Below are 12,912 nucleotides of genomic sequence, written 5' to 3'. Positions count from 1 at the left end.
ATACTATTTCACAAGCAAGTAAAAGCCATCTAAGACAAGAACTATCTGAGCTGATGGTTTGGAGGCCTAAAACAGCAGCATTATCTACATGGTCAGAATTCAGTAATGATTTCTTTTGCTCTTTGGTCCCAGCCTATAATAAATACCTGCTGGACATTTAACAGAAGAAAAAGCAACTCCAGAGGATTAAACACTAGCCATAAAAGGAGCAAAAAAAAAAAAAAACTAATAAACCACATTAAAGTTAAGAATTTAGGTTAAAAAAATGTGGTTAGTTTAGCTTAGTCTCTATAGTCAAATAGGTAAGCAATAGGATCAAATGGTTCACTTCTGGGGCTAATCATCAAAAAGAAATAACTCACCCCTAAAGATTCTGATAGAGGGCTGGGGTTGTGGGTCATCGATAGAGCACTCACCTAGCATGTTTGATCCTCAGCACCACATAAAAATAAATAAAACAAAGGTATTGTGTCTAGCTACAACTAAAAAATAAATATATTTTTTAAAAAAGATTCTGATAGAATTCAAAACATCTAAGAGAGTAGATTTGACCATGATAAAATCTGACAAATGTCCAAGCATATTATAACTGCCAAAGAATTGCTAAAACTCTAGTCCTATCCTTCTCTATTGCACCCAACCCAATCCTGTAGTTCCAAACTGAAAGGGTCAGGTATTTTGGTCATAGTGACAAAAAGTTAAGATACTCCAGCTGTTTCAAAACCTAAGCGTGAACAGGAGGTGATCTGACAAAAAAGATGAGTTATCTAACTATGGACTGACAACTCTGTAACCATGAACCCAAAATAAACTTTTCTTACAAGTTGTTCCTCTCAGGTATTTTGGTCATACTGACAAAAAGTTAAGACACTCCAGCTGTTTCACTGAAATGGCAATACTAAACATAAATCTATCTATAATAAAACAAGCCCAGATTCTAGCTTTGTAACCAGAATGGTAGATGCCCACCAAAAGTGCCACTAGTAGGTAACTGTACTTTTCTTGTGGACCAAAACTACTGCAGTTTCTATTCCTGGATTAGTGTTATGGTTTTGATATGAGGTGTTCCTGAAAAACTCAAATTAGTTAATACACGAATATTCAGAGATGAAATGTTTAGGCTATGGACACTATAATCTTATCAGTGAATCAATCAATTTAATGGATTAATAATCTGAGTGGATTACTGGGTGGTAATTATAGGCAGCTGGGACATGACTGGAAGAAGGAGGCCAGTAGGGGTATATCCTTAGGCCTTATATTTTGTTCCTAGCTACTCACTCTCTCTACTTCCTAACTGCCAAGAGCTGAGCAGCTTTCCTCTACCATGTCCTTCTATTCTAACATTCTGCCTTGCCTCAGGCCCAGTGTAATGGAGTTGGCTGACTATGGAGTGAAACTTCTGAAACCATGAACCCAAAGTAAACTTTTCTTAAAAGTTGTTCCTATCAGGTATTTTGGTCATAGTGACAAAAAGTTAAGACACTCCAGCTGTTTCAAAATCTAAGGGTGAATAGGAGGTGATTTGACAAAAAAGATGAACATCCAATTAGCTTAAACACTCTAGTCTTATAACCCATGGAGCTCCCACTAACCTAAAGAGACTGCAGTTATTTCCAAGGTTTCAAGTACCCACAGGCAACTGCAGTCTAAAATTTTAACATTTGTCTTCATTCTTTCAAGAGAAAGAGACAACAATCACATGATTTTTAACATATTTATTGTCATATTTATTTTTGTTACTCTCTTTCTATGCCTAATTTACAAGTTAAACTTTATCACAGATGTGTACATATGGGGATAAAAAACATAGGGTCTGGTACTATCTGTGTTTTCAAGCCTCTACTGGTACAGAAAAGAAAGGAGGTTTAGAGTATATCCCTGCAGATAATGGGAACTACTATAAAATGGAAAATCTGGGGCTGGGGTTGTAGCTCAGTGGTAAAGCACTTGCCTAGCATGCATCAGACACTGAGCTCGATTCTGAGCACCACAAACAGATAAATAAAATAAAGGTCCATCAACAACAACAACAACAAAATAATAATGATTTAAAAAATAAAATGGAAAATCTGCCTCAAACTCACTATTTGCCAGATTTATATTAGGTGTGCTTTGTTTTAGTTGGGTGGGAAATAAAAGATTGCAAAGAAATGAGAGGTTGATATCTAAATCCAAATTTACAAAGAATTACCTAAAACAATTTAATGAAATAATCACTGTATCTAAACTGCACTTATTTTTAAACACTTTGAAAACTTTTTATCTTAATTTAGCATTAGTAATACCTCAGAGGTGGTACTAAAATGTAAGTATTAGAACGACCAAATTATTCTTGAGTCTCAAAATATAAAGCAACTATCCATGAATTATAAGTTGAAAAAGGAGACAAAGCTGTGAGAATTACAATGGGAATGCTCCGCATACTGGCAATAACAAACTGTGAAGCCCCTTGCATTTAGCTACTTAGAAATACAAGATAGTATTAATAACATCATCCACTGGAAAAGGATGAGTGAGGCTCTTCCTAGAACCATGAGCACTAGTGCCCTTGAATTAAGATGAACAGACACTGAGAAAATCTAGTCTAGCTCTTTGCTCTTAGGCAAATAATCTTAGCTGCTTCTTATAAAAGAGATACCAGGAAATTAAATTATTTTCCTAAGGTCTAAAGCCAGTACATAATTACAGTTCTTTAGTGAAGAAAGGAACTTATTTGGCCAAACAGTCCCAGGCTTTTGAAGTTCGAATGCATCTAAGGTAGAATCCAAGAATAAAGACAATAAAAAAAGGTAGAGGGGCTGGGGTTGTAGCTCAGTGGTAGAGCACTTGCCTGGCACATGTGGGACACTGGGTTCGATCTTTAGCACCACATAAAAAAAAACTAAATTAGTAAAATAAAGATATTTAAAAATTTTTTTTTAATATAGAAACTGCAACAAATGAGACATTAGAAGCTCCATCTAAAAATATTTAAATTCAATTGTATCATAACATGACAGGCAAAGTTAGGCAGTCTGTCACTACTAAAAGATGAGTTTCTACTCCAACTCCTCAACTGAACAAGTGAGGAAATCCTATGCTTAAAATGGAGACTGCTGCTCTCCTTGGTCTCCTTTTCTTCTTTCTGTAGCTAAGGAAAGCGTGGTATTTTGAAAAACTAAGATCAATAATTCTGCAAAGAAAAGGTGGTAGGTGAAATTTTCAGACAATAATGTCTTCATTCAATATTATTTAGTCAGAAGGGCTCCCTCAACAAAAACAGGCTGTTGGCCATGGGCCAGGTATAAGAGCTAAGGTTAAAGGTTAAAGTGGAGATGTTTTAAAATAAAAGGAGAGCTCCTTTATTTCTCTTCCCTTGCCCAACTTCCAATTCTTAACCAGGGGTTAAAGATCACTGCCTTAGAAGTCCTGTAAAGATGACACAGCCAGCTCTGATCCAGTTCTTCAGCAGTACTTCTTCTTGATTTCTCTTGCCTCTTCCAATAAACCAAATCTCAGCTAGAAATAAAATATCCTTCTGCCAAACACCATTGCTTTCATCTATTTTTCATTCTCATGGGGAAGACTGGCCAGGGCCCACAGGATCTGGTATTCAGGGACACTTGATTTCTCAATGCTGTATCCCTTTGCCTCTATTACACCACTTCCCACTGCCTTCTTCTATCACCTTGATAGATGGTTGGGCAAACCATTCTACTGAGTTTAGCAATCTACCAGAAATAAAGCATAAAATATTTACTCTCTCCAGTTTCTTCACTTCACTGATCCCTAGCACGCACTCATTAGAAGAGCATGAAAATGAAGGAGGTGACTGTGTAATAAACCAGGATGGAGAATAAACAGGCAAGAAGAGCTCCGCTTATACAGCCACACTGATAGTTTGCACCCCACAAAGGACACAGGCCAAGAGCAAGTGGCAGCCCAGCAATGGAGTTGAAGAATTCTGCAGCCAGAGGCATGCACATCACATTTCACTAGCACCCAAATACAGACACAGAATTCATTCACAAGACTGAAACTAACCTGTGTTCTCCTGGGGATGCTGCAAATTGTTCTCTGCTGAAACTCAAGCAAGTAATTAATCAAAAAGCAGCCAAGAGGTCTGTTGTTTGCCTAAATCAAAGTTTAGTGACATGTTTAAGAGCTTTTATTCAGATATCAACAAATTCTTTCACTAATTAAGTAATAGTTTTATTTATTCTGGAGAGTACCTGACTATTCCAAACAACAAGAAAGTTAAGTCAGTAAATAACTTGGGAAACAATGACTGTGGAAAAATCTTAGAAGAATGAAATAAGAACACTCTTTTACCTAACACTGAAGAGCGTCGCTGAAGTTCCTCATTAAGCTGTTTTTTATAAGGAACAGGTGACCTCACTGATTGTGTCCTTGAAGGGAGCTGAGGGCTGGACCAAATTCCACTGGGAGAAGGGTGCTCTCCTTGGCTCCCTTCTCCTCTCTCTGTAGAGCAAAAGAAAGGTTGACATTATTTGAAAAATTGAGACACAAGAATTCAGCAAAGAGAAAACATGAAATTTTCCAGACAACTATATTATATATATACATACATACACACACACATACATATATATACTTATATATATGTATGTATATATTACATGCATAATTTAAAATTAGGCTTTTGGATTTTTTTTAAAAGAAAGAAATCCAAAGAGTAGAGCAAAATTATAAGCCAATAATCACACCCTTGGTATATGTGATTTTCTGTTTTACTTTTCATTTGAAGTTTGAGGAAACAGAATGCAAGCTTTTTACACAAAGGCCCAGATTTTTTGCTGTGTTTATGGAAGAGATTCCTTGTACTATTGAAACAGCACCCAATATAGTAGCTGCTCAATAAACGTTTACTAAATAAATAGAGTATTATCTTATAAAGAGACTACATAATATAATATCTTAGATGGAATCTTATAACAATAAAAGGACATTATGTAAAAATTTTAAAACTCTGAATAAAATACATACAGTAGTTAGTGAAAATTGTAAAATCTTTACATTAGTGCAGTAATACTGATAGTATAGTAATACTAACCTAAGATGTTAATAATAGCAGAAACTGAATGTAGGGGTAAACTAAGTGCTCTGCATTATCTTTCCAATTTTTCTATAAATCTAATAAAACTGTTTTAAAAATTAAAGCTTATTTTTTAAAAATTATCATCTTAAAAATGTACCAAGTTTTTACAGTACTTTAAACCTAACCATTAATAAACTTAATTAGAACTATCAAAATTTCTACTGAGGGGCTGGGGTTGTGGCTCAGTGATAAAGTGTTTGCCTCCCACATGTGAGGCACTGGGTTCGATCCTCAGCACTACATAAAAACAAGTTAAACAAAATAAAGGTGTTGTATCCACCTACAACTAAAAACAATATTTAAAAAAAAATTCTACCTAGTCTGGGCTCAATGGCACACAATCCCAGCAGCTCAGGAGGCTGACACAGGAAGATCACAAGTTCAAAGCCAGCCTCAGGAAATTAGTGACACTATAAGCAACTCAGCAAGACAAGCTCTTGCCCTGTCTTTAAATAAAATATAAAACAGGGCTGGGGATGTGTTCACTGGTTAAGCACCCCTGGGTTCAACAGTACCCCCCCCCAAAAAAAAAAGAAATCTAGCTTTTTCTTCTTAAGCAGAAAAATCTGGTGATATATGAATTAAGCATCTTATTAATATTTCACTTTTTCACAAAGATACAACATGAAAGTTGAATAAGGGAACTATAAAGAATCAAAACTGTAAGTTTTCTGATGCTTAAGAGTAAGTCTTCCCTTTGTTAAATCGAAAAAGATTTACAAAAGAACTATATGCTGATTTAAAAGAAGGTTCATCCTGGTCAGGAGTCAAAGGTTTAAGTGTATAAGATGAGAATGACTGGTAGGAGGTCGAGGCAAATCATTAGCAGAGTCCAGTGTTGAGGAAGTCTTATCATCTGTGGCCATTTCATGAGTCTGCAAAAGAAAAAAAAAAGTTACTGTTTCAGAAGCCAAAAGTTAATTTCAAACAATATGCATACATCTGGAAGATCCTATTCTGTGAGAGTTTTTACCTATGAAAACCAAAGAGTCAGTGAATTTAGCTTAGCATACTCAAGTGAAGGTTTAAAAACACTGCTGTCTAAATCAAACCTCAACACCTAAAACTGATGGTCAACCTAATTTCAAACATTACTATTAAAATCATTTTAAAATTTTTAAATTAAAAAATTTGCAGGTAAGGCATAAATGTGAGCAGGCAAAGAAGAAAAATATTTTCGTATCTGTAAAAATTTTGGGAAAAAAGGTACTTAATATTTTTTTAAAGTTATAGGGGGAAACTGGTTTTATGCCAACATATAAATTCCTCCATCTTACTTATTTCAGCTTTTCCCTCTAAAAATATAACAAAAAATTATCTACCTAAAGAAAGGAAATAAAATAAGTCATCCTTTAAACATTTCTATATAAACTCAATAATTAGCTCAAGTTACACCTTATTTGAATATTGACAACTATTCAAATCAATAAGCTATGCTCCATCATGTTTCCTCCCAGGAACATGAACTTGCTATTTTCCCCTTTAACCCTATATAAATATTAAGATAAAGATCTTCCTAAAGGACTTTTTCCCCTAAATTACCAAAAATCATAATTCAGCCAAAGCAGTAAATCTCCACATCAGAGTTTACCAAAAAAGCACCGATTTATATTTTGCTATTCGGAGTTATAGTTCAACCAGAAGAACCATGCATACCTCTAGTTAGTCATTAAAATGCTTTAGTTTCTAATATAATTTACACTTTTAAAAAGAGGACATTACACTCTTGTAAATGCTTTGCTTCTCTGAAATCATATGCACCATCTCATTTTATTTTTACAATCCTGGAAGGTACATAAAGCAGTCCTCATTACATTTTTATCTTCAAGGCAACCAAGGTACTCTGAATCTAAAATAACTTTCCTGGGGGGAGGTCACAAAGATAGTTTGGGAACCTGCATCTAATCTCACCACAAAATTCTTTAGATTGAAATTATTTTTGTAGCTTTTCACAGACCTCCAAGTCTAGCCTATAAGCTATTTTCTAGCTACTCAAGACTACTCAAGACTTTGCTTTATTTATAATTTAATTGACTTTTAATTAAAGCACAAATGAAACCACTAACTTAAACAGAATTTTGGCAATAAATATTTATTAGAAGCTGGGGCAGGGAGGAAAAGAAAAAGAGTAAGGGGGGAAAGTGAGAGAAGAGGAGGAGGAAGGAAAAAGGGAAAAGTCTTTAATATCATCTTCTATTGGGGAAAGTAGTTAATAATCCTTCCAAAGTATCATGACACTCCATATTCCAGCTTCAAGACTTAGAAAATAAGATGGTGACTGATTAAGTACAAACTCAAATTTTTGTCCTGTATTTTTTAAAAGAGTACTAGAGATGAAGGACATGATGACAATAGCAACCTCAGACCTCAGAAAACAACTTATATTCTACTTTCACAAAAGTAATATCAGAAGCAGAGTTAAAAACCTGCATAAAGAGCCTTAGAATTAGCTTGAATTACTTCTAAAGATCAACTAAACATGAAACTTTTATTAGGTTTTGGAGATATGAAGATAAAAAATTACAATATTAAAATATAGCAAGTATTGTCTCTACAACATAAATACAATCACATGGAGTTATCAATAATAATTACATGATATTGGGATCCTGAAAAAACTACATTACAACTCTAATTTTTTGACAACTCAATAACTGCTTATTATAAAAACTAGGACTCCTTCCTGACAGGTAATTAGAAGTATTTATCTACTTAATCAAAGACCTCTGATGTATCACCAGCACTCCACCTCTTTCCATTTCAAGGTTAGTGTAGTATACGCATATTACCTTGTTAGTAAAGCTAATCAGTAGGCTATGGGGTATTAAACGTAGGAAATAAGTTGCTCTATCAGCCAATATCAAAATTTTAGTTAGAATATCCAAGTATCAGCCTAGTCATCTCTAAGTAGTTTTTTTTAAAAAAAAATACTCAAATTTTATCTAATAATGCAGGACAGTTTAATACTAGTAGTGTTGGCTTCCACCAACAAAGAGTTTTGTTGTTGTTGTTGTTCAATTTTTGCCAACAAAAATACTAAAGGAATACCAAAACTGATCCATATTACTCTTTCCAGAAAGAAAGAGGCAGTTCCCAGGAAATTAGTCTTGCCTCTCAGAGGAGTCAACCTGCCCAAACTCAAGAAAAATAAAACTAAGAATATTTTTTGTAAGAATGACAGAGTAGGACCTTTTGGAGAGGCAGAAAATGAGATTCAAATAAATCCGAAATAAAATACTGCAAATATGCCAAAATACTATCTGTATTGTCATTGTACTAATTTTTACTAAATGAATGCACGGAATTAACATCTTAATAATTTAACATATTATACACAGATACACAGAAATAACCGATTCTGCTTGATACAGAATTCTAGCATTTTTCATATTTCTTGAATGTCTTAATAACAACAAACTCTAGGCAGAAGACCCCATATTCCTAAAAGTATCCACCCACTTCATTCTCATCCTTTTGTTGAGAACATTCTTTAAGAAAGGGAAGTACTAATTTGGAAACCAAGTCTTCCCAAAACACTTTGAGTTGAAATAAAATCGCCTTTAATGGCAGAAACAAGCTTTTAAGGAGATATACGCATATTTGAAAGCCCAATGTTGTTACCAGTTCTGTAGCTTATGAACTTTCTTTTCCAGCCTAATGATGTACCTCTGACACATGGACCAGAGCTCGTCCACTCAAAGGGAAGAGGAGTGGGCATTCCTCCTCCTAAATAAGTTCGGGCATGAAGGTTAAAAGAGGTGCAAGGGAACTTCAAATGTTTCAAGGAACCCTCTTCAAGAAGTGCCCTACTCGGCTCCCGTTCCACTCGCCAGACTTAGGGCAGCCTGGAATTAGGAAGACCAGCTAATGCTTGGGACAGGTTCTTGGCCTTTCCTGGCCCAGCCCAGCGAAGGAGCCCCATCTCTCGCCCTCACCTCAGCTTTCCCCCACTGCTCTGGCCCGCACAGCACCCAAGCCGGCCTTCTTCCCACTATCAGCCCCAGCTGGCCACACCCCAGGCCTCTCCTTTATCTGGGCCTCCCGCCCCGGCCCCGCCGGCCTCCCTCCACCCCAACCCCAGCTTCACCCCGCTCAGGTGCAGGGAGCCCGCCCCGGAGCGCAGCGAAGGAGTACTCCAACGCTGGCTGTTGTGGCAGGAAGCGAAGATGCTTACACGGTAGATGCGGTGTCTCCCTTCCCTCCAAGGCTCCGCCCCCCCCCCGTTCCTCCTCCCCACCAATCCGCAATCTTTCCTGGGGGCCGACTCCGCCCCCTCCTCCCCGCCCGCACGACGTTGGGATCAGACGCTCAGGCAGTAAGAGTCCAGCCCAGAGAGTGTCGTCTGGGACCACTTGGCCAAAGGTAGGCCTCCTCCGCCTTTTTTGAGGAAGCCAGGATCACGGCGCACTTGAGCGTCACGCGTGTGGGTCACTGGATGCGTGCTTGGTGTCCTGGGCACCGGACGGGTGCTGGCTGGGCCACGGTTACCGTATGTGTTCGACACCGTGAGCACTCTTAATGGGTTACAGTGCTCGGCGTTCTCGTGACCCGGACTTTGACTTATGTAGCGCTGATCAGTGGGTGAGAGCAAAGACTCCGGTGTCAGACTTGCAGGACTCCGACCATAGCTAGGCATATTCCTGTAGAAAAATTGCTAACTTCTTCAGGCCTCAGACCTCTGGTGTGTAAAATGGAGTTAATAATAGCAGTACCCACTTCACATACTTCTTTTTTTTTAAGATTATGTAAAACAGTTCATGAAAAGCGGTTGGCAGAGTGCCTGACCCAGAGTTAGTGATGTTGGCTCTAAGCTTTTCATTCAGGTTTTGAGTTGCAGATGCTAAGGCTAGCTGGATCGTCACTTTGGTTCGGTAGAAAACATACCAAAACCTGCTGACTGAAATTGTGGGGCTTGGCAGAGGAGCACAGAAAGGAAAGAAATATAAAGGGAGGTTCTATTTTTATTCAATTCTGGGGATTCTTTTCCTCAGAGAGTTTTGGCAAATCCTCATTCAAGCTTTCTTTGAGATGGTCTTTTCAGCTGCTAGAGAGTACCACAGAAATCTGTCCTAGTACAAAACCTGGTCACTACCCTCAACTGGGCCCTTCAGCAATCATTCTAGAGAGTATATTCAGCTTCCCCTTGTCATTCTTCATTACTGCGGTGCCACACACACACACACACACACACACACACATTACCTTGACTAGCATTCTTTAGAGAATCTTATCTAACCAAGTGAAAAAGCCAAGGTTACTTTGGGTGCAATCCTTAACAACCTAACCTCCCCTGCCACAGCTTTTTCCTGCATCCACATATCCACTTCTACCCTGGCCTACCTGGATCCCTCCTCTCTGGTAGAGAGAGGTCTGCTCTTTCCCAGTTCAATCCTCCTGGCACCCAATCTACTCTCCTGTTCCTGGTATCTTGCACTGTATCTTCAACCAATCTTTTCCCAGTGACTCTTTGTTCTCAGCCTATGAACATGCTCAAGTCTCTGCCTTCTAGGAAGAAAAACAAAAAAACTTTCTTAAATCAGTCCACCATATATTAATATTTCATAAACCTAAAATAAAGTACAAAATAGACCCAGAGAGCATATGAATAAAGTAGTCATTCTAGACAAGAACACCTTAATGTATATAGAAACTCCATGTATGATTAAAAAAAAATAATAAAACATCTATTCAACAAACTGTTTTTCCCCAGCATAGGGGTGCTTTACCACTGAGCTACACCCCCAGTCTTTTAATGTGTTTTTTTTTTTTTTTTTTTTTTTTTTTTTTTTTTTTTTTTAATTCTGAGATAGGAGCTCACTAAGTTGCCCAGGCTGGACTCATTTTCCATCCTTCCACCTCAGCCTCCCAAATACCTAGAATTCTAGGCATGTGCCTCCAGACCCTGTAACAAACATTTTTGAGTCACCAACAATGTGTGTTGTTAAGTAGGCACTACTCTAGGGATCAAACTATGAACATGATTATAGTCCATGACCTCAATAAGTTTTTCAGTCCAATATCTGTATTCACTTACAGTTTAATCTGTGGGGAAAAAAAGATGAAAAACTGGTTACCATTTGGTGGTGGGGAGAGAAATCAGTTTAGATTCTGACCTCATACTAAACATCCAAAGTCATTCCAGATGAATTTTATCTGTAGAGAGATGATTTGTGTAAATATCCTCCCAGAAAACTCATCTGAGCCTCCATTTATAATTCTTGCAAAATTGACTATTGTTATAGTACTATATTTATATTTCTCCCCATATATTAGTTGCATTTTGCTGAAAATACCTTTTTCTTTATATTGATTACTATCAATATGGATGCTAATCAATTTTCTGTGCCTGACTCATTCCACTTAATGTCCTCCAGGTTCATCTTTATTATCACAAAGATTTTTTTAAGACTCACTGATATTCCATTATGCATATATACCACATTTTTTCTTTATCCATCCCTGCCTGATGAACACTTGGATTGATATCAATTTGGGTCATTGTAAATCATGCTACAGTTAACATAGGAATGCAGATATATCTTTGATACACTGATTTCATATACCCCAAAGTGGGGTTGCTGAATCATATGGTAGTTCTATGTTAAATTTTTTGAAGTACTTCCATACTGTTTTCCATAATGAGTGTACTAATTTGCATTCACATTAGTAATATGCAAGCTTCCCTTTTTTACTCATACTCTGCAATGCTTCTTATCTTTTGATAATAGTCATTCTAACAGGTGCAAGGTGGTATCTCTCACTGTGGTTATAATTTGTATTTTTTCTGATAGCTAGTTATATTGAGCATTTTTTTAAAGATTTTATTAGTTGTTGATGTCCCTTTATTTATTTTTATGTGGTGCTGAGAATCAAACCTAGTGCCTCACACATGATAGGCAAGTGCTCTACCACTGAGCCACATCCCCAGCCCCAATATTGAGCATTTTTCATATCTATGGGCCATTTGTATGCTATCTTAGGAAAATTCTATTCACATACATTCCCCATTTTATAGTTGTGTTTTTTATTTTTTTATTATTAAGTTGTTTAAGTTCCTTGTATATTTTGGATAATAGCACCTTATTGGATGCAAGGTTGCAAATATCCTCTCATTCCGTAGCTTGTCTTTTTGTTCTGTTGATTGTTTGCCTAGCTTTGCAGAAGCATTTTGGTTTCATATGTTGCTCATTTGTCTATGTTGCTTTTGTTGCCTAAACTTTGAGGTCATAACCAAAAAACAATATTGCCCAGGCCAATGACATGGACCTTTTCCCATACATTTACTGCTAGTAGTTTTACATTTTCAGATCTTATATTTGGATATTTAATCCACTTGGCCTACTTTCATTCTTGTGCATATGGACCTCCAGTTTTCCCAATACCATTTATTGAAGACACTGCCCTTTTCCCATAGTGTGTTCTTGGTAACTTTCTGAATAACCCATTTACCATAAATAATACTAAACATCCAAAGTCCTATATTTCTGGTCTACCTATTCTGTTCCATTGGTCTTGTGTCTGCTCCTTTGCCAGTATTATGCTGTTTTGTTACTGCAACTCTGTAGTGTATTTTGAAGTCAGGTAGTGTGAAGCTTCCAGTTTTGTTCTTTTTGCTCAAGATGACTGGCTATTCAGAGCCTTTATGGTTCCATGTTCAATACAAATTTTAGCATTGCTTTGTTTTTCTATTTTTGTTTTTTAAAAAAAGTCATCAAAATTTTGACTGATATAGATTGACTCTATAGATCACTTTAAGTAATATGCACATTTTAACAATATTAAAATCTTTCAATCCATGAACATGGAATGTC

At 36.8% G+C, this 12,912-nt stretch overlaps 1 protein-coding gene across 1 annotated transcript in view; it reads right to left on the bottom strand.

Annotated features, from left to right (window-relative positions):
• Positions 1-5,967, bottom strand: part of LOC144252587 (1-phosphatidylinositol 3-phosphate 5-kinase-like) — a 28,341-nt gene extending 22,374 nt beyond the window's left edge. The window contains 3 exon segments of the mRNA XM_077794820.1: positions 4,315-4,466; positions 5,799-5,880; positions 5,883-5,967. Coding sequence (XP_077650946.1) covers positions 4,315-4,466; positions 5,799-5,880; positions 5,883-5,967 — 319 coding nt within the window.
• Between the last annotated feature and the right edge of the window lie 6,945 nt (positions 5,968-12,912).

Source organism: Urocitellus parryii, unplaced genomic scaffold, assembly GCF_045843805.1.
Source record: "Urocitellus parryii isolate mUroPar1 unplaced genomic scaffold, mUroPar1.hap1 Scaffold_48, whole genome shotgun sequence".
NCBI lineage: Eukaryota > Metazoa > Chordata > Mammalia > Rodentia > Sciuridae > Urocitellus > Urocitellus parryii.
This window is presented reverse-complemented; position numbering and strand designations above follow the sequence as displayed.